Source organism: Arachis ipaensis, chromosome B04 (genome assembly GCF_000816755.2).
Source record: "Arachis ipaensis cultivar K30076 chromosome B04, Araip1.1, whole genome shotgun sequence".
NCBI lineage: Eukaryota > Viridiplantae > Streptophyta > Magnoliopsida > Fabales > Fabaceae > Arachis > Arachis ipaensis.
The window spans coordinates 13,595,523-13,616,368 of record NC_029788.2 but is presented as its reverse complement, the minus strand read 5'-3'; the positions used below and the strand labels follow the sequence as shown (position 1 = coordinate 13,616,368).

Here is a 20,846-nt window from a genome sequence, read left to right as displayed (position 1 = left end):
AATTATTTGTTGTTGTCTACACGAGAAACTAAAGTTTTTTATAATTCAATATTGCATTAAAAAATTTTAAAGGTTAAACTACATTTAAAATAATTTCACATATGATTATAGATTTTTAAGAGAGTAAATTCTTAAAATAAACAATGAGATGGTAAGATATTCACAAACCCATCCATAGGAACATGACAAATGTGAGCATGAGATGGCAAATTTTTTTTTGACAGAGAGATGGCAAATTGTTGACCGAGTCATTTTAATTTTATAACCATGTTAACTCACTTTGATGCTAACATTTTATATTAACAAAAGTAAAAATCATTTGCTATTTTTGAAAACTTGTTTTTCATTTCAACCACAAAATCATTTTTTACTATATTGCGAGATTTATTTTACATATACTTTGATCTATTTTACATATTTAAAAAAGTATTTCAAACCTACTTAATAGTATATCTCATTATTTATTTAAAGGTTCTTATTTTGGTAATCTCTTTATTAATGTCCTAAATTAGTTTCTAACTATATCTGTTTCGAATAAATTAGTCATTTAAAAAATTAATTTGATTTAGCAAAGTGATCAATTCACTTATCCATTTAAATAAATGTTGAAAAAAACAAGTGTTGAAAACTCGAATCCCACTTTATACAACCCATTAGCCAATGGCGTATCCTTATAGTATTTAAAATGTGACAAATTAATCTTTAATTTTCTAAATTTTCTAAATTTTGCCATAAACCATTTTTAAAATTGTCAAAAACTAATTTGCCAACAAAAATTGTTAAATAGTAGAGACCAATTTGAAGTATTACTCTTTTTTATTGCTCCTTTTAATTGAATGAGGTAAACTTTTACAATAAGATCGAGTTAGTTCATATTTAGACAAAGCCAAACGAAGATCTTTAAAAGAAGTTTGCCAAATAAAATCTAGGTTCATAGTCATAGTCTTATAGAAGCTCTTTAGAACTCAAATGACTGCTTTGAAAGAAATCATCCGAGTATGTGACATTTTCATCTAATTGCTTACAAGGCTCGTTGTTAATGGCTTGATCCCTGCTCTCAAATTTTTCATACTGAATTCCAAAATCAAGGGACGGAAAGCTTACTTTACTAGTATACCAAAAAATTATTTAGTCAAATAAAAATAGCTTGGAGATATGACACTATACAATGGGATCCAACTCTATTTGGGGGGCTTCATTAACAGATTATAACTACTCAGAAAACTTACATGCTTTTTCTTTATATAAGACTTCACATGTGCTCACTGTGATACAGCCATAATGATGAGGAAAAAAAACATGACCTTGTTAATTAGTTATCACCATTGCTTTTTCCCCTTTTTCTTTCTCTTGCTACTGCTGCCGCTTGCACCGGCACTACCATTGCCCTGGTTTTTCGTCCCGTTTCCAGGTTTGGAAGAGGGACTCTCCGCTGCAGCAGTGCCGTTGAAATTGTCGAATACACCAGCCTGTACGGCATTCTGCAACCACTCAAAGAATTCTTCCTCGGTCATGGTTTCTTCCATGTTAGGTGGCACTCGCGCACCTCTTTGACCTGAACTTGTTCCTTTGCCGGAATTGTGCTTGGTCATTAAACTAGTGTTGACGTGAAAACTTGGCTTGTGAGTATTTGCTGGACATCTCATACCCTGCAATTAAAGCGTCCAGGGTTAAAGCCTTATGGATCTTTAATCTCAGTAACCAAAACAAGGATCAAGGTGCAAGCTATGAACGGGGAGCAACCAAATATTAATGGTATTACGGAGATGACATATCACTATTTTACATACAATTCAACGCTAATCACATAAATCTTGTAATAATATGTTGTCCTAGATCAGTACACATATCAGAACAGTTCAATGCTGCAATATTTGCACAATCAGAGGCTTTTTCTTTGAAACCACCATTGGTATCTTATGTGAATAAATCCTTTCTACAAGCAAGTCCTAATAAAAAAAGGAACTTGATTACCTGACAGATATACCATTCAGTGGCATTATATATCCTGCTATCAGCACATACATATGCAGCAGGGGTATCAACCTAAAGATAAAACAATTCAAATTGTTAAGAAAAACAATGTTTCTTATGGTAAGTAATGCTCACAAAATGTGGAATTCAAATACAAGTTATAAGGTATCTCCACAGTCAGGAAAATGAATCTATACCTTCTGCAATAAGCCGAAAAGAAATGGTTGGGAAGATTGTTCCACCCATCCATCACCATCCTTTGCTTGATGGAAGTCTTGGCAATCCTTAAAAAAAAGAAAAAAGAAAACCCATAGGAAAATGTTAGTGCCATGCTAGGTAGAAGAATACTGTCTCAATAGTCAATAGGGAAAGCACGCCGACAGAATGTTGGCAATCTCTTGCAAAGATGTAAAGACTGCCAATTTATTTATTCTATGTAGGGTTTAAGGATTAAAGAAAAGATAGAGGAAACACCTGGCACCATCTAGCTCGAGACTTTTGTTTCTTAGTGTGTATCCAAACATGAAAGCCACCACATCTTTTGCAGGCTATCCGCCTCGAATCACCAAATGGGTCCTCACCATTTGCATCTGATCGTGCCAATCCTGAAGCAAAGAATCCGTGCCTACCATTCTGGAACATCAGTTGAAACCACAGCTAATGTTAGACAAGAGAATAATAACAATAATAATAAAAGACTATTGTCTATTAGGTTCAATAAATGGTCTGCAACATCAGAGTGTGTGCATGTGCACGCACACACTGCATATTTTGTTTTATCTGTAAGCCATAACAATAGAAACAAGATTATAAAAAAATTTATAACAATTGGCTGTTAAATGGGGCAATAAAATATAAACAAAATAGTTGCGGTTCTTATTCCCCCCAATACTCGTGAACTTTGATCCTGACCATGATGTCTTAAGAGTGATAAGAATAAGATAGAATTTCTCTGTAGTTTCCTCAGTACTCAAATATCTGTAAAAGGCATAAATCATACCTTTTGAGAATCATTATGAAATCTGCGAAATACACTCAAAAGCTCTTCTCTCCTTAACTCGTCATCGTATGCTTTTCGCTTCAAGGAATCCATAAGAATCTGAAAAATCATTATATACATAGAGCATCTTAGGGTTGGATTTTTCTTTTATGATTTGCAGGGTGAGCAAAAGCATAAAAAGTTTACCTCGTATGCATTCTGAAGTTTCTTGAAAGCTTCTGCAGCCTTTTCATTACCCATATTTTTGTCGGGATGAACCAACATTGCCTGATAACCAGTGAAAACAGGCTATTAGAAATAGCGAGAATTATCAAGTAACAATTAGTGATATTGAAGGAAATTTGACTTGCATAAGCAACTAAATATCCAACCAAACTCCAATAGCACAAAAGCTTAGACTCATTCAAAAAATATAAAAGAAAAGAAAAAAAAGAAGATTAAAAAAACAAATTTATAGATAGTTGTGATGAGAATGACAACCTTCTTCCTATATTCCCGTTTCAGTACTGAAACATCTATATTTTGATACCGCGTGAAACCCAATGCTGAATAGTGATCAGAGCAGTTCAACAATCGGACAACTTCATCTTCAGACGTCAAATCAGAATCCACTCCACTAGTTGAAGGGTCTCCTGCATTACGATCAGTAAATGGTCCAGGCCCATTTTCAGAGGAGGAAGGCTGTGTTGTCTCATCATTAGAGAAACCTGATTGAGCATGCATGCCAGCTCTTTGTTCAAAAGGATTGGACCTACTCTGTTGTTCGATGTTTTTCTTGAGGAAGTATATCAACACATCACTCGAGATAAAAGCTAAATTAAAAGCCAATAGCAAACGAAGCCACCCAACGTACAACCAAGCACAATAGACAGAATACGAGGTCATGATAAATAGTGCCAGACGTTCATGACTTAACATAAATGCCAATCCTGAATTTCAAATAGAGTCAAAGGCTTAGCAAGTTTGGCAAGAATTATATCAACATTTTCAATGCATATCTATTCTTTTGTAATATGATCCCTTGTAGAGGATAAGATAGATAGAAGACGTTCAAAGCAACAGACACAGGAAAAATAATCACCTCCGAGGATGACGAAAAATGTCGTGGTCCAAAAGCTACCATAAAACCACAAGAACACAACCCCAATGATTGCAACTACCAAAACTGCGAGGGTGAGCCCAACAAAAAATCCAATTAAGGCAGCTAGACCCTGATCAATAACAAATCCAGTCAGCTAGAATAAGGGGGAAACAAATATAAAACCTAATTTAAGAATGGGAGAGAATTAACATCGAATAAATACACAAAGCATCGAATGATAAAGGATTGTGAGGAGGTACATATAGTCACTGCTAAATTAAGTGTAACATTTAGGGAGGGTTCAAATTTTGAAAGTCAAATAATTTCCAAGACAATTGCAGTTCACAATAATTCAACCTATGTAAAAACAAAACCATCTTCTGGAAATGGTTTTCAGCTCACGTGAACATTTATTCATTGAGTAGAACAATACCATTCGGATTTTTCGTTTTCTTCTTTCTTTCTATTTTAATTTATTTCTTGCTGGATAATCACTTGCATATCTGAACAAAAAATTGCAATAAGAAGAAGTATATATTGGAAGTTGGAAACAGCATCCAATATGTGCAAGATTAACATAGTAAAATAAAATTAGTCAGGAATATAATTATAAAGCTATAGATGCAAGATAATGTAACAGTTTCCAAATCATACCTCTGATTAACCACCAGTGAACACTAGAATGCTGATGTTACATTGTCATAAGGGTAAAAACAGAAATTTATAACGGTTCAACAATATGACTAAGAAGATAAGATTGACTTGGTCGTATAATCAATTAATCATAACAGTTTCAATTGCAAAGATTTTCTCACTAGACAAACTGTAATTAAATAAGAAGAAATGACAATTGTGACTGGGCCTTACCAGGACAACAAGAAACTTGAGCATCCCTATCATACTAATCACAGAGAATACGCTGCACCATATAACAGAGAAGAAGGACGTTGTCCCCATACGTACAAATGAATCGAAACCCCTTATCGCACAATCCAGCCAAAACACCGATAACAGAAGCATTATGTTCCCAAGATGCATGAGCCATTTTAACAAAACAGGATACGCCTTCTTAATTTTCATTCTGAGATTATCACAGGTTTTAAGAGTGACATTTGCAAAGGATAAAAACAGTGGCTTCTGCCGGGTTAGCCATCCAGTAACTGCTGTAAAAATGGATAACACCGACAACCTTATACGCCTAATGATCACACGATCAGCAAGCTCAGAATTTTCCACCAAACTTTTCACTTTCAAACCATCAAGTAAACAGCTCAATCTACTCTTCATACTCTGTTGACCTAGATCACTCCCCGGCAAGGTCCCATTTTCCTCCTGTATTGGCACATCATGATTCAATCTTCCCCCACCTGAATCATTCCCTGAAGACATAGATTCCTCCATATCATGCTTTACGAATTCCTCTTGCTTCTCTTTCCTCAAAGACTTCTCATAATTTTGCTCACTGCTAATGTCATCACAAGCAGAAGCAACCTCACTTCCACTCTGCGAAAAATGGCTCGGGCTGTCGCCATTTGCTAATTCTTCCCCAGGATAAACCTTCACCTGAGTCCCTCCTTTGGCATGACCTTTCATACCTTCCCCAGGATAAACCTTTGGAAGAACACCCCCAGAAACCCCCTTTTTGTTTGCCAATCCATTCTTCTGCTGATTACCCTTCCGAGCCATTAAGCTATATTAAAACCTTGAGGAATCACCCAAAAGCTAGGGCTCAAGTTAAGCCATTTCAAACTCCATGTGCAGTCCTAAAACACCTGATTAGTTATGCAAAAATGAATGGTTACGCCCGAAATTAACGCATAGAGCCTATACCGCAAGAAAAATCGAAAATTCGATAGCTCATGCGATCAAAACCCTAAAAAGTCCCAAATTCAGCAAAAACCCAGTTCTTGATTTCATCAATTAGCAAGGACCACATAAAAAAATCCAAAGAAAAGAAAAAAATCAAAAGAAGCGTGAAAAAATAGTGAAGTATATATCAGAAGGAACAAAAAAGGGAAAAAAGAGGGGCAAGCAAGGGAGAGAAAGAGGGGAATTCGGAGCATAGAGAAACCCTAATTGGGGATGTAGAAATGAAGAAGGAAGGGGGAAAAAGAGTGTGTCTGAGACAGTGTGTGTGTGTAGGTGCGTCTGAGATAAAGAAAGAGAGGAAGAGAATATTAGGCGTTGGTGTTGGTGTTTGTGTTTAGCAGAGAGAGAGAGAGAGAGAAGGAGGCAGTAACGAAGTTGCGTTGTTGCGTTTCGAGCAAAATTGGATCCTGTCGTTCTACCCATTCTTTTATTGTAAGAGGTTTTTCCCTTTCTTTTTTTTTTCCCTCTTATTTTTAAGAAAAAATATTTACCCAGGAGCTCATTTTCAGCTCTCATCCACTCACAAAGTCACAATCTCACATGTCACATGTCAAATCTTTAATTAAAATTTAATAATTATATTATTTATACATCAAAATTAACTACCAAAATCTAGAATCAAAATAGCATAAGATTGTCATATGGCAGCAAGAACACAGATCTAATTCAAAGGTGGAAATTAATTTATTACAATCTAAATTAGAGGAATTTCGTTTAGTAGGAATTCATAGAGGCGACATCATTTCAGAAATAGAGGACAAACTTGAAAAAGCATTGCAAAATGAGAAATCTTATTGGAAAAATAAGTTTAGAGTCAAATTGCTCAAATTCGGTGATCAGAATACAGCTTTCTTCCATCAGAAATTTGGAAATCGAACCCAAAGGAATAAAATTTGGCGACTAACTGACAGTGATAGTGAAGTGGCTACTTCAAATGCTGGTATTGCTTCTATGGCTGAATCTTATTTCAAAGACACTCCTCCACTTGTCATGAGAACTCTGAACCTCTGTTTACTGATTTTTAACCTAAGATTACATCTCACATGAACCATAGGCTTTAAAGACCAGTGACTATGGAAGAAGTGAAATGTGCAACATTTTGCATTCATCCTCAAAGTGCTCCAGGAGATGATGGTATGACAGCAAAATTTTTTCAAAGCTTCTGGAACATACTTGGTGGTGATGTGTTTCGAGCAGTTAAGAGCTTCTTTTCAAGGGACAAAATTTTAAAGGATTTTAACCACACTCAGATCTGTCTTATTTCCAAGATTTCTGATGCTAAAGATATGACTCAAGTAAGACCAATAAGCTTATCCTCAGTCTTTTACAAGATTATCTCTAAAGTACTTGTACATAGACTTTAGGGTATGATGAATAGACAAATTAGTCCTATGCAGAGTGATTTTATGAAAGGCAAATTAATCTCTGATAATATCATAATTGCTCACGAGTGTATGCATTACTTGAAGAACAAAAAAAGGGGACTCGAAAATGAAATGGCGCTAAAATTAGATATGAGTAAGGCATATGATAGGATGGAATGGCACTTTCTTTGGTTTATATTGGAGAAGTTTGATTTTGACTCCCGGTGGATCATGTAGATTCGAGAATTAGTGACAACTGTTTCTTATTCTGTCATTGTGGAAGGACAACCCTATGGTTTCTTCAAACCAAATAGAGGTATTCGACAAAGAGATCCTATATCTCTCTATCTTTTTCTTTTCTGTGCAGAAGGTCTCTCCTTCTTGCTACTCAAAGTAGAACAAAACATACTAGTTCAGGGTCTTCAGATACATAAGCGATGTCCCAAGGTCAACCACCTCCTCTTTGCTGATGATTCCGTCTTATTCTGTAAGGCTAATCCTGAAGCATGTTCAAACATCCTGCATTTATTGAATTCTTATGAAAGCATTAGTGGCCAGAGGGTAAATCTTAATAAATATGCTATATTCTTTAGCCACAACACTCCCTCCATTACTCGTACACTACTGGCTAACTCTATGAATATTAATCATATTGGGGTTCAGGATAGATAGCTCGGTTTGCCTTCTACAATCTCTAAATCGAAAAATGATTCTTTTAGTATGATCAAAGAGAAGGTTCGGAAAAGTATCCTAAGGTGGAAGCGCAATCTTCTATCGTCAGGTGGTAGACAGGTATTGCTTAAGGCAGTGGGAGAAGCTATTCCTATTTATACATTGTCTTGCTTCAAGTTGTCTCATGGTTTTAATTTCGGAAATTCACTCTCTACTTTCTCAGTTCTGGTGGGGACAAAAAGGTTCTGAAAGGCGGATGGCTTGGATTAGCTGGGACACTATGACTCGCCCACGAAGAGAAGGAGGTCTTGGATTTAAAGATCTCAGAATTCAAAATCTGGAGCTTTTAGGCAAACAGTTTTGGTGACTCGTAACACAGCCTACTTCCCTATTATCCAAAATCTTAAGAGGTAAATACTTTAGCAATGGTAATGCTATAACGGCAGAAATTGAAATCTTACCTTCTTGAGGATGGAGGAGCATACTGAAAGGTCGAAATATTGTTGAAAAAGGTCTTAACTGGGCTGTGGGTACTGGAGAGAATATTCGAACCTTTGAAGATGTTTGGCTGCCTCCTCTATATCCTTTAATGATTTCTGACATGCCAAACAGATAGGCTATTTCTGAGTTGGTTCTAAGAGTTAAAGATCTAATTACTAAAGATAGGAATTGGAATCAGAATCTCATTCAAGAATTATTTTCCCAAGATGTTGCAGATATGATTTTGTCAGTTAAAATTCAACAGAGTAGGGACAAATTGCAATTAAATTTGAACAAATTCAAGTAATATGATACAGTTTCAGATTACAGAATTGGCTATTTATTTTACCATCCGCCTTTGGAGCTTTGCCCTAATTATATGCAGCAGAAAAAGCCAGTGGATTGATTTATGGAAGTTGAACTTGGAAGTTGAACTTGCCTCACAAAATTAAGCTATTTATCTGGAAAGCTCTCCATGGCCAGTTTCCGGTGCTTGCTCAAATTTATCACCGCATCCCATCTATATCGCCAATATGCCCCTACTGTCATAAAGCAACAGAAACAGTAACTCATTGTTTGATCAATTGCTCTAGAATTAAAGAAGTATGGTTTGAGAATTATCTTCGTGACTGTCTTCCCCCCAGAGTCCTAACGACTTTTGGACATGGTGGACTGCATCAACAGAGATGCTTAACCCGTTGAAGAATACTGACCGTAATCTTCAATTGCTTGCCATCATTTATTGGAACTGCTGGAAAGCTCGCAACCAGTTAATTTTTTAAGGTTCTACTTCAATGCCGTCTGTCATTCTAGCAAGCTCTGTCAAGTTACTCCATGAAATCCAAAGAACTCCCAGTTTAGATGTCATCTCCATGAAGCAAACTTTTAGTTTCATTCAATTTGATTTATAATTCTTTCTTCTTTAAGATTTTTCTTCGTTTTTCGACCATGCACCGTTGGATGAATACCTTCATTGTATTGTTTTGGAAAATCCCCACCTTTTCTTATGCTATCTTGCTTTTAGACATCTTTGTATTTCATTTTTCAATAATTAATGAAATATAACCTATTATCTTTGGGAAAAAAAATTAACTACCAAAATAAACAATTGTTATATATTTATGTATAAATATATATAGTTTAATTTATTTTTAATAATAACTAATTTTAATATATACTTAATAATATTATATTTCGTCATAAAATCAAATTCTTAAATTATTAAAAAAAATACCATTTAGATACATGTTAGTTAAAAATAAATAAATACAACTTTCAACCAAATATACTATCAATTTTGTAATGGAAGAGCATTGTGTCACGATCTTGGACACACTCCAATGCTACCGTGCCGACACTCGAACTTACTCAACCTCTTGAACTAAGACCAAGTCAGCCTAACCTTCAATACTTAGCAAGAAGCCAAGAATACAAGAGAATATAAGAGAAAGGAAGCTTTGGTGGAAAAACACTTTATTGCTCAAGTGTTTGTTACAAATGATTCACACACACAAACTCTAACTCTCACCCCCTATTTATAGCCATCCACCTCCTCAATGGATGGTTAGGATTAAATCTAATCAACGGTCCAGATTAATCATCTAGAGCCTTCTTTACAAATATCTATCCTACCACAACTTGCTAAATGTTTCTAGATTATTCCATTTCACTCTTTATACTTCTATATACATCTACACTCTTCTAGAATACTCTATGACCTTTCAGAGTCTTCTAGAACCTTCTAGGGTATTCCAGGACCTTCTAGGACATTCTAGAACGTTCCGGAACCATCTAGAGCATTCTCAAACACTCCAGAAAACTATACAAACACTGTTAAATTTAACCTTCTAAAATTTACCGTGACATTCTCCCCCACCTAATGCGCAAATGTCCTCGTCACGTTCTGTTCATGATAGCGCCCTAGGTGTTCTTGGAATTGCCATAGATTTTCACGAGTTTTCCAACTAGTTTCGGTTATCGGGAGCCCTTTCCACTTGATCAAGTATTGGATACTTGGTGGTACCCCTCTTCATCGCACGATGCGATTAGCTAAGATCTCTTCGATTTCTTTATCAAAGGATCTAATCACCACGGGCGGAGCACGACTCGAGTCACCTCTACTTGGTTCGTCTTGGTCTCCATGATATGGTTTAAGCATACTCACATGGAAGACCGGGTGGATCTTCATAGAGGGAGGGAGTTGTACTTTGTAAGCAACCTCCCCAACACGTCCAATGATCTCAAATGGCCATTCGTATTTGCGGATTAAACCCTTATGAACTTTGCGAAAGGCTTTAAATTGTTGTGGAAGAAGTTTGATCATTACCTTGTCTCCCACTTGATAGCTTGCATGCCTCCTCTTCTTATTTGCCCATTTCTTCATCCTCTTAGCAGATTTGTCGAGGTAAGAACGAGTGACATCTGCTTGTTCTTCCCATGACTTAATCATATGATAAGCTCCAGGGCTCTTCCATGAGTAAGAGGAAGAAAGAGAGTGAGGTGTAAGCGGCTGTTGTCCAGTCACAATCTCGAATGGGCTCTTTCCTGTAGACTCACTCCTTTGCAGATTGTATGAGAACTGAGCAATGTCTAGGAGTTTTGTCCAATCCTTCTGATTAGCGCTTACAAAATGCCTCAAGTAAGGCATTCACTCTCTCAGTCTTCCCATCGGTTTGAGGATGGAAGCTTGTTGAGAAATGAAGCTCCGACCCAAGGAGTTTGAACAGCTCTGTCCATAGTCGTCCTGTGAAGCGTGGATCTCGATCACTAATGATGCTCTTAAGCAATCCCCAGTACTTCACCACATTCTTGAAGAATAGTCGTGCTGCTTCCTCTGCAGTGCAGTCAGTAGGGGCAGGTATAAAGGTAGCATACTTCAAAAATTGATCCACTACCACGAGAATAGATCCAAACCCCTCAGACTTCGGTAAGGCAGAGATGAAATCTAGAGAGACACTTTCCCACGGTCGTTCTGATGGAGGTAGAGGTTCCAACAACCCACTTTAACACAAGACAAGTCTTCACATAGCTCTCCACTTCATCTCTCATTTGAGGCCAATAATAAGAAGATTCAATGAGTGTCAAGGTCCTTCGCTAACCTTGGTGACCAGCCACTTGGTGTCGTGACATTCCCTCACTAATTTTCTTCTTAGATTTTCCCATTTAGGGACTTATAGTCTTCTCCCTTTAATGTAGAGAAGGTCGTTTTCTAACCAAAATCTTTTGGTCTTACCTTCTCTAGCCAACTCTACCAACTTCTTGGCTAATGGATCGTGATGCAACCCTTCCTTGATGGTATGCACAATATCTCCTTTAACAATAGAAATGGCCGCCAACTCAGCCTTGCGACTCAGCGCATCTACTACCACATTAGTCTTGCCTGACTTGTATTCAAATTCGAAATCAAACTCAGCCAAGAAATCTTGCCACCTAGCTTGTTTAGGGTTTAACTTCTTCTGAGTTTGGAAGTAGCTTGTAGCTACATTGTCTGTCTTGACGATGAAGTGTGAACAAAGCAAGTTCTGGGCTCTCCTGTCGATTTGGCAGAGCTCTTTGAGAAGAGGTCGGATAGTCTGACCTGAAGAGGTCGGTCGCTTTATCTCGAATCATCCCAGGTCGGATAGCTCGACCCAGGGTATGAACAGTGCCCCTGCTTGAGCTCGATCTTCTTTTTGAGGTTGAATCCTTGACTTCGGTCCTTCTTAAAGTCGAACTCAAGCATTTGTCGATTCCTTTCTTTGTAAAGTCTTTTTTGAATGTAGAACGTTTTCCTCTAAAAGCGCGCGTTTTTGTATTAGTGCTTTTTTGGGAACGCAAGCGGTTTTAATATCCGCATTTAATTGGCATTAATTTGCCCTTCATTCTCTCTTGGCTTTTATTTTGAATTTCGCGATCAAAAACGGTTTCTCTTCTTCATTTCTTCTTCGTAACTTCTTCCTTTACTCTCTCGTTTTCTGTTTCTCTCATCTGCTCTCTGTCTTTCGCTTGCGCTTCTGCTTTCGTCGCTTGGCGTTTTTCTGGGCAGCCTTTGTCTCTGCGCTTCCATTCTTCCTCGAAGCTTCTTCCGTCTCCAGGTTAGTCCCATTTCGTGTTTTCCTCGTTTATTTTTTACTTTGCGATGGGGTTTTCCTTTTGATCTTCTTTTTGGAGAAAGTTTGGATCTTTCTGTTTTTAATCATGCTTGACTTGTTGCATGCTCTGGAATTTATTTGCTTTTTGGTGCGAATATATTTTTTTTGTTGCTTGAATCTTTTTCTTTTGCATGTTGCCGCCGTTTCTGTTTGTGCCTTGGCTGATGTTTTTTTGCTTGATTTCAAAAGGAAGTTTACGCCTTTGCTGCTTGGCCTTTTTTGACATTTCTGATATACTGTAGAAGTAGTGTTTTTTGCTGGTAAACTGTAGAAGTGTGGTCCTTTTGCGTTTTTTAACTTGATGGACGAAATGCTTGCTGCTTTAGGTCTTCTTTCCTTGTTTTGAGAGATACTGGGGTGTAGGTTTTTCCCAGAAATCTTGCTTTGTTATTGCCTTCAAAGGATGCCCCAAGACTTTTTGGTTTTAGTCTTGGGGTTTTTCTTTTGTTTATCCGCCCGTCGATATGTTTTGACCCGTGCCCGAGATGTTTTTTGAGTAATCCGCTCTTCTTTTCTTTTGTAGGATCTTAGTTGACCTCATGTCTTCCCGAAATAACGTCGTAGCGACGCCTTCCCAGGTGCCTGCGGGTATGGCCGATTGGGTGGACTCCATGGTTCTCATGTGTGTCTCGCTGGTTGACTCTGAGTTTTGTTCTCAGCTTAGGCAGTTTCACAGCATCTGTAGTAACTCTGGTGATGAGAAGAATTATGAGCTTGTTCCTCCTTCCTTTGACGAGAGAGTCTGTTTCTCGACTCGAGTTGTTGACAATCGCCCTTTCTTTTATGCTTACGATTTTTTCTTTGGTCAACTCGGAGTTACTCTTCCCTTTACTCCATTTGAAATCGACCTGTTATGGTCTTGTAATGTTGCCCCTTCTCAACTTCACCCGAACTCCTGGAGTTTTATTAAAATCTTCCAATTGCTGTGTAATAGTTTTGGTATTCCTGCTTCCCAATCTCTCTTTTTCTATTTGTTTGTCTTGACTAAACCTGGTGTGGTGAAAAAGAAGTCAGCTTGGGTCTCCTTCCGTTCTACCCAAGGAAAGAAAGTTTTTTCCATGTTTGACGAATCGTTTTAGGATTTTAAAAACTATTTTTTCAAGGTCCGAGCTGTTAAAGGATCTCGGCCCTTTTTCTTGGATGAAAATGATGAGCCCGCCTTTCCCCTAGAGTGGCAGAAGGATGTTAGGGTCTCTAGGTACTCTTGGGACATGTTGGATGAGGCTGAGCGAGCCTTTGTGACTGTTTTAGAGGAGCGTTGGGGTCAGCCTCCCCATCTTGACACAAAGAAGTTTCTAACCAATCCTTCTCTTCTTCAAACTGAGCTGGGTATCTTGTGTTTCCTTTGCTGTTTGCCTTATGATGCTTCTAGCTATTTTTTCGACTTGTTTGGTTTGTAGCTTGACTTCTATTTTATTTGCAGAGGCAATGAAGAACAATGAGTCTATGAAAGCTTTTAAAAGGGCACAGAAGGCGACTGCTGCCAGGAATGTTGTCGCCCGGGCTGCTGGGGTGGGGTCCTCCCAGCCCCGCGAGAAGCCGGCCGTGCCGAGCTCTCCCGGGGTGAAGAAGGCGATCCCGATACCTCGGGTTCGTTTGGTGGATCCTCCTTCTTCTTCTGTGGCTCCATCCGCCGCTCCTCCGAGTAAAAAGCAAAAGACTTCTGAGCCTTTCGACCTTAATGCTCCTGATTTTAACGCCATTGAGTTTATAGATCAACAAATTGGGCCATACGGTACCATTCCCATGGATGATGTGTCCATTCTCCATCATTTGGAATTTATGGCTCAGAATCATGTGAGGATGGCCTTTATGTCGGCTGCACTTCATCACACTGCCCATAATCTTCCTCTCCATGCTACCAAGGCGTTTATAGAGGAGGCGAAACGAGAGTTTGACCGGATGAAGGATTTGAAGGAGGAGCTCGAGGTGAAGGTGGTCAAATTGGAGAAGGACCTCAAAAATGAGAAGGCGAGTTCTGAGGCGCTGGCTGCTTCCTTGAGGTTGGCTGAGGATGCGGCCATGATGCACAAGGACAGCTATGTGACTTCCTATAGGGAGGGGAGGCGCCTGAGGGAAGAGCTTGACAATGCCCGGGAGGATTATGCTGAGCTCCAAGGTCACCTTGTTGGCAGCGTAACTGCTGCTTACGAGAACTTGAAAGAACAAGTCCGAATTATTGCTCCCGAGGCCGATCTTACCCTTTTTAGCTTGGATAATGTTGTCAGAGATGGCAAGGTTGTCCCTGACGATGAGGGTGATGATGATGAAGTTGTTCCTCCCCTTGTATCTTCCACCAAAGCGCCGACTTCTTCCGTTCCTCCTGTTGTGCCTGACCTGGATTGCCAAGTCCTGAATCGGGAGGATGGGACTGTTGATGCGGTGCCGATTCAAGCTCGCCCTCCTTCTCCTGGTCCTGATGTCACCAAGAAAGCTCATGATGCTGCCGAGAAAACTTCTGATGTTTGTTGATTGTAGTTGGCCCGACTTGTGGGCGTTTTTTGGAACTTTATTAAGATGTTAACTTTTTAGTTGCTTTTCTAACAACTTTTTATTTTTAAAAAATAGACAAGTAGCTTGCTACCCTTTGGGTAGTCAGTGTTGGTGGCCCTTCAAGGCCTTTATAACTTTATATAAAATCTGCTGATGTTGAACTCTCTCAATTCGAACTTTTTGAGTTTTCGACTCTTTGTAGTTGTAGGGGTCCAATTTGGTTTTCTTGCTTTGTATGTGTTCTTTAGTACTTTGTAACCGACTTCTTTGCGTTGGTCCCCTGATAGACTCCTTTTTGTAATCCTCTTTCTTGGACCTTCGTGAGGTCTCTTTCAGGGATTACTTGGATTTTTGTAGTGGATCAACTTCGTTGTTGTTTCTATAATCCTCTTTCTTGGACCTTTGTCGGGTCTCTTTCAGGGATTACTTTTATAACTTGTCCTTTGTAGGGGACCGACTTCGTTAGGTCGATCTCTTCTAAGTTATTTCGTAATCTTCTTTCTTGGACCTTTGTTAGGTCTCTTTCAGGGATTACTTTTATAACTTGTCTTTGTAGGGGACCGACTTCGTTAGGTCGATCTCTTCTAAGTTATTTCGTAATCCTCTTTCTTGGACCTTTGTTAGGTCTCTTTCAGGGATTACTTTTATAACTTGTCCTTGTAGGGGATCGACTTCGTTAGGTCAATCTCTTCTAAGTTATTTCGTAATCCTCTTTCTTGGACCTTTGTTAGGTCTCTTTCAGGGATTACTTTTATAACTTGTCATTTGTAGGAGGTCGACTTCGTTAGGTCGACCTCTTCCTAGGTTATTTCTGTAATCCTCTTTTTTGGACCTTTGTCGGGTCTCTTTCAGGGATTACTTTTATAACCTTTTTATCTTGGGCTGACTTTGCTAGGTCGAGCCCTTCTAAGTTAAAGTAATCCTCTTTAATAGGGTTGGCCAGACCTCTTTCCAGGGTTTACTTGTAACTTGGGTTGACTTGGTCCGACTTCTGAACGCCGGCCAGTCTTTAAGTTATTTTATTAGCTATCCGTAAGACCTCGTCAGGTTCTTTTTTAGATTGCTTTCTATAACTTCTTACATTATTCTGTGTTCATCTTTGCCGATTTGTAGAAAGTGGTTGGCATCTCTAGTTCCTCCTTTGGGTGAATCGCGTTTTCACCTTTATCGGACGACCCATCTTTATCGTGGTCGTGCAGTGAAATTGTTTTTCACTTTCTGCCGACCTGTAGCTTTATAATTGGATGATGAATACTTCAGATTAATGCGTCTTGAAATCTTTGTAGAATACCTAGATAAATTTTATTCAAAGAAAATGCAAATATATACATGTGGGAATTTTCTCATCTTCTTAAGTTGGGTATGATCTATGTCTCAACCTGGTGCCTCATTAAAAAACCTTTTCAGAAAAAAGAGCGCATCCACTGGTGAGATCCTTTACCTCTTCTTTAACTGTAGTACCTTCTTAGGTTGCAGGCGTGCCATGATCTTGGAAGCTCCCGTCCGTCGAGTTCGGACACTCTGTAGTAGCCCTTCCCGAGTACTTCTATGACTCGGTATGGTCCTTTCCAATTGGCTGCCAGTTTTCCCTCTCCGGGTCGAGTTGTTCCGATGTCGTTTCGGATTAAGATGAGGTCGTTTTCAGCGAAACTTCTTGGTACTACCCTTTGGTTATATCTAGAAGCCATTCGGCGTTTTAGCGCTTCTTCTCTGATCCGAGCTCTTTCCTGAACCTCTGGTAGTAGGTCGAGTTCTTCCCTCTGGAGTTGGGAGTTTGCTCTCTCATTATAATGGACTGCCCTATGTGATCCTTCCTCAATTTCTACTGGAATCATTGCGTCCGTTCCGTATGTTAGCCGGAATGGGGATTCCTTTGTGGTGGAATGTGGCATTGTTCGATATGCCCATAGGACTTGTGGGAGTTCCTCTGCCCAGGCTCCCTTTGCATCCTGCAATCTCCGTTTTAACCCTGCCAATATGACTTTGTTGGCGGTTTCGGCCTGTCCGTTAGCTTGGGGGTGTTCGACAGAGGTGTACTGGTGCTTTATATTCAAGTCGGCTACTAATTTTCTGAAGCCCGCATCTGCGAATTGGGTGCCATTGTCTGTAGTTATTGAGTACGGGACCCCAAATCTTGTGACAATGTTTCTGTATAAGAATTTTCGGCTTCTTTGGGTAGTGGCATTGGCTAATGGTTCTGCTTCGATCCACTTTGTAAAGTAATCTACCCCTACTATGAGGAATTTAACTTGCCCTGATCCCTGGGGAAAGGGGCCGAGAAGGTCGAGTCCCCATTTCGCAAAAGGCCAAGGCGCAGTCACGCTGATGAGTTCTTCTGGCGGGGCGATGTGGAAATTGGCATGTTTCTGACATGGTGGACATGTCTTTACGAATTCTGTAGATTCTTTCTGTAAAGTTGGCCAGTAAAACCCTACCCGGAGTATCTTTTTAGCAAGAGCCTGTGCTCCGAGATGATTGCCGCAAATGCCGCTGTGTACCTCTTCTAGCACTTCCCTGGTGTGGGAGGTCGGTACGCACTTTAGTAATGGTACCGAGATCCCTCTTTTGTATAGGATGTTGTTTATGATGGTGTAATATTGTGCCTCCCTTTTTAGCTTCTTTGCTTCCTTTTCTTCTGCAGGGAGCGTTCTTTTTTTAAGGTAGTTAATTATGGGGATCATCCATCCTTGGTCCTGGCCTGTTATGGTTAGGACTTTTTTTGTTTCTGAGATTGATGGGTTCTGTAGCATTTCCTGGATGAGGCTTCTATTATTGCCCCCTGGTTTGGTGCTGGCCAGTTTTGAGAGTGCGTCAGCTCGAGCATTTTGCTCACGAGGTATGTGGCAGATCTTGTATTCCCCGATTTGTTCGAGCTGTTGCTTGGTCTTATCCAGATATCTTTTCATGGTGGGATCTTTGGCTTGGTAGCGCCCTACTATCTGTGATGTGACCACCTACGAATCACTATAAATGTTAAGTTTTCGAGCTCCCACCTCTTCAGCCAGTTTTAGACCAGCTAGCAATGCTTCGTATTCCGCCTGGTTGTTTGAAGCCGGGAATCCGAACTTGAGGGAGAGCTCAACTTGGGTTCCGTGGTTGCTTTCTATTATAACTCCTGCGCCACTTCCCGTTTTATTTGAAGAACCATCCATATACAGATTCCACTCTATGGGGGCTTCTAGGGCATCTGTGAATTCGGCGATAAAATCGGCCAGGTATTGTGATTTGATGGCGGTCCGAGCTTCATACTGGAGGTCGAATTCTGACAGCTCGACTGCCCATTGTAGAATTCTGCCTGCTAAATATGTTTTCTGCAGTATTCCCTTTAAGGGCTGATTAGTTCGAACTTTAATGGTGTGGGCCTGGAAGTAGGGGCGGAGTCGCCGAGATGTTAAAACGAGAGTGTAAGCAAATTTTTCTATTTTCTGATAGTTCAGCTCGGATCCCTGTAGTGCTTTGCTAATGAAGTAGACGGGTTGTTGCCCGTTTTCGCTTTCTCGGACCAGTGCTGCCGCTACTGCCTTGTCTCCTACTGCGAGATATAGTATGAGTGGTTCTCCTTCTTGAGGTCGGGATAGGATAGGTGGCTGTCCTAAGAACTTCTTAAAGTCTTGGAACGCTTGTTCGTATTCTGTCGTCCACTCGAACTGTTTTCCCTTTCTTAAAGTAGCATAGAAGGGGAGAGATCTTATTGCGGCTCCTGCTAAGAATTGGGATAGGGCGGCCAACCTCCCGTTGAGTTGTTGTACTTCTTTTACGCAGGTTGGGCTTTTCATGTTGAGTATGGCCTGGCATTTATCTGGATTTACTTCGATTCCTCTTTGTGTGAGAATGAAGCCCAAGAATTTGCCTCCTTCTACCGCAAAGGTGTATTTTGCTAGATTGAGTCGCATATCATGCTTCCGAATGGTGTCGAACACCTGGGCTAGGTCGGTCAACAGTGTCTGTTCGCTTTTTGTTTTAATTAGCATGTCGTTCACATAAACTTCCATAATTTTTCCGATGTGATCCGAAAAGACTTTATTCATCAATCTTTGATAAGTGGCTCCTGCATTCTTAAGGCCGAAAGGCATTACGATGTAGCAGTAGTTCGCCTTTGGCGTTAAAAATGAGGTCTTTTCCTGGTCCGGTGGGTACATGGAGATTTGGTTGTATCCTGAATACGCATCCATAAACGAGAGATATTTATATCCAGAGGAAGCATCTATCAGGGCGTCAATACTCGGGAGTGGGTATGGATCTTTTGGGCAAGCTTTGTTGAGATCTGTGTAATCGGTGCACATTCGCCACTTCCCATTTGATTTTTTCACCAAAACGACGTTGGCTAGCCATAGTGGGTATTTGACTTCTCTTATAAATCCGGCTTCCAGCAGTGTCTGCACTTGCTCTTCCACAGCTTGGGATCGCTTTGGCCCAAGTTTTCTTCGTCTCTGCTGGACTGGTCGAGATCCTGGATAAACTGCTAATTTGTGACACATTAGTTTAGGGTCTATGCCTGGCATGTCTGCGGCTTTCCATGCAAAAAGGCCGGCATTGTCTCGCAAAAATTGTATTAGCAGTTCTTTTAAATCTCCTTTGAGGATTGTGCCGATATTAGTTGTTTTTTCCAAGGTGTCCCCGATCTGAATTTTTTCTATCTCACCCTCTGGTTGGGGGCGAAACTCTTCTCGTCGTTGAACTCCACCCAGCTCGATTGTGTGGAACTCTTTTCCTTTACCCCTGAGGTTGAGGCTCTCGTTGTAACAGCGACGCGTCATCCTCTGGTCTGCTTTTATTGTGGCTATCCCTTTTGGAGTTGAGAATTTCATGCATAGGTGTGGAGTTGAGACTATTGCACCAAGTTGGTTGAGCGTGGTCCGGCCTATGAGAGCGTTGTAGGCTGAGCTTACGTCGATTACAATGTAGTCTATTTTGAGGGTCCTAGATTGGTCTCCCTTTCCAAAGGTTGTATGCAGTGGTATGTATCCTAGTGGCCGAACCGGAGTGTCTCCTAGTCCGAACAGACTGTTTGGATATGCTTTAAGTTCTTTTTCTTCTAAGCCAAGTTTATCAAAGGCTGTTTTGAATAAGATGTCGGCAGAACTCCCTTGATCTATTAGTGTCCGATGTAGGTTGGCGTTTGCCAATATAATAGTGATAACCATGGGATCGTCGTGTCCTGTAATGATGCCGGTTGCGTCCTCTTTAGTGAACGTTATCGTTGGGATGTTGAGTGTTCCTTCCTCTCCTTCGACATGGTATACTTCTTTGAGGTATCTCTTACGAGAGGATTTGAAGATCCCTCCTGCTGCAAAGCCGCCATGTATCATGTGGACATGTCTTTCTGGCGTCCGAGGTGACCGTTCCGCTCGTTCAGTGTCATCATCCCTTCGTCTCTTTCTTTGCTCGTCATCTCGGGTGGCCAGGAATCGATCTAGTTTTCCTTCCCTTACCAATTTTTCTATGATGTTTTTCAGGTCGAAGCATTCGTTAGTGGAGTGTCCCCGGACCCGATGATATTCACAATATTCTTTTTGGTTTCCTCCTCCCTTCTTGCCTTTGAGTGGCCGTGCTGGGAGAATTTTTTCCGTATGGCAGACTTCTTTGTATATTTCGACCAAGGATGCCCTAAGAGGAGTATAGTTATAGTACTTCTTAATTTTTTCCCCTTGTCTGTCGTCTTTTCTTTTGGATTCCTTGTCTTTGTCACGGTAGGAAGCTCCCGATTTCGAGGATTCTCCTAATCGAGCATTTTCTTCCATATTGATGTATTTTTCTGCTCGCTCCTATACTTCGTCGAGGGT

At 40.1% G+C, this 20,846-nt stretch overlaps 1 protein-coding gene across 1 annotated transcript; it reads right to left on the bottom strand.

The window, feature by feature from the left end:
* Positions 1,085-6,335, bottom strand: LOC107638877 (dnaJ homolog subfamily C member 14). Its single transcript, XM_016342277.2, has 10 exons — positions 6,023-6,335; positions 4,923-5,829; positions 4,056-4,185; positions 3,455-3,903; positions 3,161-3,241; positions 2,975-3,073; positions 2,449-2,607; positions 2,172-2,258; positions 1,975-2,046; positions 1,085-1,649 (listed from the first exon to the last, which is right to left on the bottom strand). Exons 2-10 carry the CDS (start codon positions 5,739-5,741, stop codon positions 1,320-1,322), a joined length of 2,226 nt encoding a protein of 741 aa, XP_016197763.1. The 5' UTR covers positions 5,742-5,829; positions 6,023-6,335; the 3' UTR covers positions 1,085-1,319.